This window comes from Otolemur garnettii, unplaced genomic scaffold (genome assembly GCF_000181295.1).
Source record: "Otolemur garnettii isolate 467f Iridium unplaced genomic scaffold, OtoGar3 scaffold00086, whole genome shotgun sequence".
NCBI lineage: Eukaryota > Metazoa > Chordata > Mammalia > Primates > Galagidae > Otolemur > Otolemur garnettii.
In genome coordinates, this window is record NW_003852481.1 from 5,522,356 (window position 1) to 5,523,795 (window position 1,440).

The window sequence follows — 1,440 nt, forward strand, 5'->3', positions numbered from 1 at the left end:
TTTTTTTTTTTTGAGTCGGAGCCTCAAGCTATCCCCCTGGGTAGAGTGCCGTGGTTCACTGCTCACAGCAACCTCCAAATCCTGGGCTCAAGCGAGTCTCCTGCCTCAGCCTCCCAAGTAGCTGGGACCACAGGCGCCCACCACAACGCCCGGCTATTTTTTGTTTGCAGCCGTCATTGTTGTTTGGCAGGCCGGGCTGGATTTGAACCCACCACCTTGGGTGTACGTGGCTGGTGCCTTAGCCACCTGAGCCACAGGCACCGAGCCCTCTGTTCTCATTTTTAAAAAATGTTTGTAAAAAGAATTCCTTGCTTTACATATATATTTTTATATAAATAAGCAGCATAGAACTGCCAGGAAGGCCCACTAATTATTGCAGGATTTCTTTATTTTAATCACAGCCAAGAATGATTGGCTGGGCTATTTAACAAGACCACTGAGAAAAGCATGAAGACAGTTAAGTCAAATAGACTAAAAAACAATAATATTAAAATTAAACACCACAAGAAAAATTTTTAATAGCAAGACAACTAAAAAAAGTATACAAGCAAAACAGAAACAGGTTGTTTCTAGTGTGAATATGTAAATATCTAACCAAAAGGCTAAGCTGGAATGTAATTTATTTCCTATGTTAAACCTTGTTTGTCTATATCAGATTAATGGGGATTTTTCTCTTGAAATATGTAAAACAGCACTTCATTCATTTCTATTTCTATAATTAAAGCCAAAGTCCCAAATATAATATTACTGGAAGTCCAGTGAGAGAAATGTATGCTAAAATTCAACTAAAATAATATCATAAATCAGAATCTGGGAGACCACTTGTCAATACAGAAAAGGAAGGCAAAGTAGGCAAGAAACAAAAAGATAATCACTTGTTCCTATGGCACAATTTACTCACTCCTGGTCTTTCCTTCATTCATATTGTAGCCATTTTTACTTTAAAATAATATTTACTTTTAAAAACACTATTTATATTACCAAAAAATAAAGGCAATGCCTTGGGGATACATACCTAGAAACTGTTTCTGGAGCACTTCCAGTACCAGCCTGATCTTTGCAAAAACGTCAGATGGTGATGGATGTTCCAAGTCAGTCATTATAGACTCAAAACGAATAATAACTATGTTAGGCTGGTTTTCTATCACAGCATAAAGAAATGGACAAGATGCCAGAGGCCTAAGGATATACTTCAGCAGCATCTGACCTGAAAAATCATATAAATACTCATCAAAAATCACTAAAAGCAAGTTCTACAAAGTAAGCATATCCAGAAAAAACACAGATTTTTGAGCCTAATAACCAAAATACATATACTACAACATTACGCATAACCATTATGCCCCACAGTTTTTCCCATTGAAGTTTCCTAGATTGTCGACAGGTTTGATTTAAATTATCAAAAAACTAAATAAATAAATAAGAACTAGCTTCCTTTTT

General features: G+C 36.2%; 1 protein-coding gene across 1 annotated transcript in view; it reads right to left on the bottom strand.

Annotated features, from left to right (window-relative positions):
• ZW10 (zw10 kinetochore protein) overlaps positions 1-1,440 on the bottom strand; it is a 44,290-nt gene that overhangs the window by 29,211 nt on the left and 13,639 nt on the right. The window contains exon 7 of the mRNA XM_003794756.3: positions 1,016-1,207. Coding sequence (XP_003794804.1) covers positions 1,016-1,207 — 192 coding nt within the window. The remainder of the gene's footprint in view (positions 1-1,015; positions 1,208-1,440) is intronic.